A 2,628-nucleotide genomic window follows, 5' to 3' on the forward strand; every position below is an offset into this window, starting at 1 on the left:
CTGGGAGGTGACGCTGAGGATTAGAGACGCTTACCTCATGAAAAGGTATAACGATGATTGAGTTACAGCTAAAATGTGTGGAGTGCCAGCTGTGTGCCAGGCATCACGTGAATTTTTTATTCATGGTCTCACTTAATTTGGTCCTTGCAACAACCTTGTGAACTAGATACAACTATTACCAGAAAACAGAGGCTTGGACAGACAAAAGAACTCATACAAGCTCTCAGGGCTAGTGGAACTCCTGAACCCATGGTCTTACCCACTTTGCTATTCCACAGAAGGTACGAATTGGAAGTCCACACACTGGATCTAGGCTGCAATGCTTTTTGCTGTTGTTGTTCATAGTATTTAAAAACAACTTTAACTCATTTTCAATATTTTAAAATGGGGAAATTTCATGCATCTTTTGCCAGAACATCTGGGACAGCGTGGCACTGATTGGTTGGAGTATTCTCTGGTTTGCCACAGTCCCCACCTTTCCTTTTCATCTTCTGTTTTATGCCTTCCTTATTTGTGTCACTAGCCTAGCCTGTGTAGGTGTTTGAATTTGTGATTCCTGCTCTCTATTTCACAGTAGACTGGTTAAGAGCATGGACTCCAAAAAGAGAGCTTGTTTGCATCCTGGCTTGATGCATAACGTTGGCGATAGACTGCATCTCTGTGTCCCAGTTTATTGGTAGCATAGAGATAGTAACAGTACCTACCTCATAGGGGTGGTGTGAGGCTTAAATTCATCAATGCATATAAAGCATTTAAAACCATCCTGGAGACATGGTAAGTGCTATGTAAGTGTTAGTTGTTATTGTTATTACTATTTGCTCCTTTACAAAATAATATCCTTTGGGATTAGTTCTGGTAGACTCTTTATTTAAAATATCTGCCAATTTATCTGTATTACAATTTAGAGAGGCATTGTAATATGGTAAGAAAGGCTTCAGCTTCTTCCTATTTAAAAAGAAGATAATAGCATGCACCTCCTGGGTTTTACTAAGCTCACATGGTTAATTCCCTCTCCTATCCCAGCCTAAGTCAGGATTTCTCAACCTCAGCACTATTGACATTTTGGATCTGATAATTCTTTGTTGTGAAGGGCTAGCCTGTGCATTACAGGATATTTAGTAACATCCCTGGCTTCTACTCACAGCAGCACCTGGTCCCTCAGATGTGACAACTAAAAATGTCTCCAGACATAGCCATATGTCCCCTGGGGGAGAAATTCGTCCCTAGCTGAGAACCAATGTGTTAGGTAGGTTCTGTTGTAGGGTCAACAGCACTTGGTGTGGCCGCTGTGTCTAACCCACAGGAGAGTAGAGAGCACATGGCACATGCACTTTAGAGTACTTACTATGTGTTGGCCTTGGTGCCAGGCAGTGGGTTCAAGGTGGGCTCGTTAGTAAGCCTTCTGTAGCAGTAGCCCTTCAGGAGGGTTGTTATTCTCTGATTAAATTCATTTCTGCAAGTCATTTATTTTCTGTAGCGTCATAAGAGTCTGGATTTGAATCCTGATTCTCTTCCTCATTAGCTATGTGGCTTCAGTAGAGTTGCTTAAACTCTTTAGCCTGCTTCCTTATTTTAAAAATGGAGGTAACAGCACCTCCTGCATAGGCTGCTCTGAGGATTAAATGAGGTAATACATGTATGGAGGGTTCTCCATGAATGCAAGCCTTTGCTATCAGTCGAAGGCACTGCTGAAGGTACGGGGACTCCGTGATGAATAAAACATGATTCTGTGGTTCTTCTCTAGCTGGCTTTGCTTGGTTAATACTTTCCCAAAGTTACTCTCCAATATTTGGCAAATATTTTTGGTTTTTGTTTTTAAACTGCTAGAGAGAGGCATGTGTGTATTTTCTGCACATATTTCACTGTGTTTCTATTCTGTCCTCTCTTAAACAGATTCCTGTGTTATCAGTGACCATCCCAAAATACAGATCAAGAACTCGACTTTCTGTATGGCTGCCTATCCCAACTTGACAATGGTTAACTTCACCAGCCAGGCCAATAAGACGTTTGTCAGTGGGAGTGAAGAATATTTCAAGTAAGACAGCTTAAAAAAAAGTGCTTTTTAAGAGAAACCCAGTGAATTAATAAACACGTAACTTGTAGACCAGAGGTGTAGTGGCCTGAGGTGTGGTGGCCCTCTGCAACCTCTCTATCTACTGGAGTGATCGGGGAAGAAGATTTTTTTTTTTTTTTTGGTTTGGCTTCTAAGAGCAGATTGTTGTGCCTTGTGGGCCTGTAAAGGAGAGTTGACTGAATGCTGGCTGGTGGGAACAGAATCAGTGCTGCTGTAATTCACAATGTTGATGAAAAAACATTTTAAAACCTTAAGCCAAGGGAATCTAAGCAGACCTTCAGGTTACCAGACTATTTTTTTCTTTTTTCATCTGCCTTTGACTTTTAGGGAAAAGAGGTAAAAAGTAAGAAAACAGGTCATGGTCCAAGTTTCAGTTTAAACAAGAACTAATTTCGTTTTTTTTAAAAAACAACTTTACCTTAGTTTTGTGCTTTCTACATCTGTATTGCTCAGCACTGAAGACAGAGGTTCAGGGAAACTAGGAAATCCTCAACCACCACAGGAGGTGTGTCAGTCCATTTCCATTGCTTATAACAAAATACTTGGAACTGGGT

The 2,628-nt window shown here is 40.9% G+C and overlaps 1 protein-coding gene across 1 annotated transcript in view; it reads left to right on the forward strand.

Moving 5' to 3' along the window:
• The window catches only part of SLC6A5 (solute carrier family 6 (neurotransmitter transporter), member 5), a 52,941-nt gene that overhangs the window by 15,602 nt on the left and 34,711 nt on the right, over positions 1-2,628 (forward strand). The window contains exon 4 of the mRNA XM_008589860.1: positions 1,894-2,035. Within this exon, the coding sequence (XP_008588082.1) occupies positions 1,894-2,035 (142 nt within the window). The remainder of the gene's footprint in view (positions 1-1,893; positions 2,036-2,628) is intronic.

The sequence above is a fragment of the Galeopterus variegatus genome, unplaced genomic scaffold, assembly GCF_000696425.1.
Source record: "Galeopterus variegatus unplaced genomic scaffold, G_variegatus-3.0.2 Scaffold5698, whole genome shotgun sequence".
NCBI lineage: Eukaryota > Metazoa > Chordata > Mammalia > Dermoptera > Cynocephalidae > Galeopterus > Galeopterus variegatus.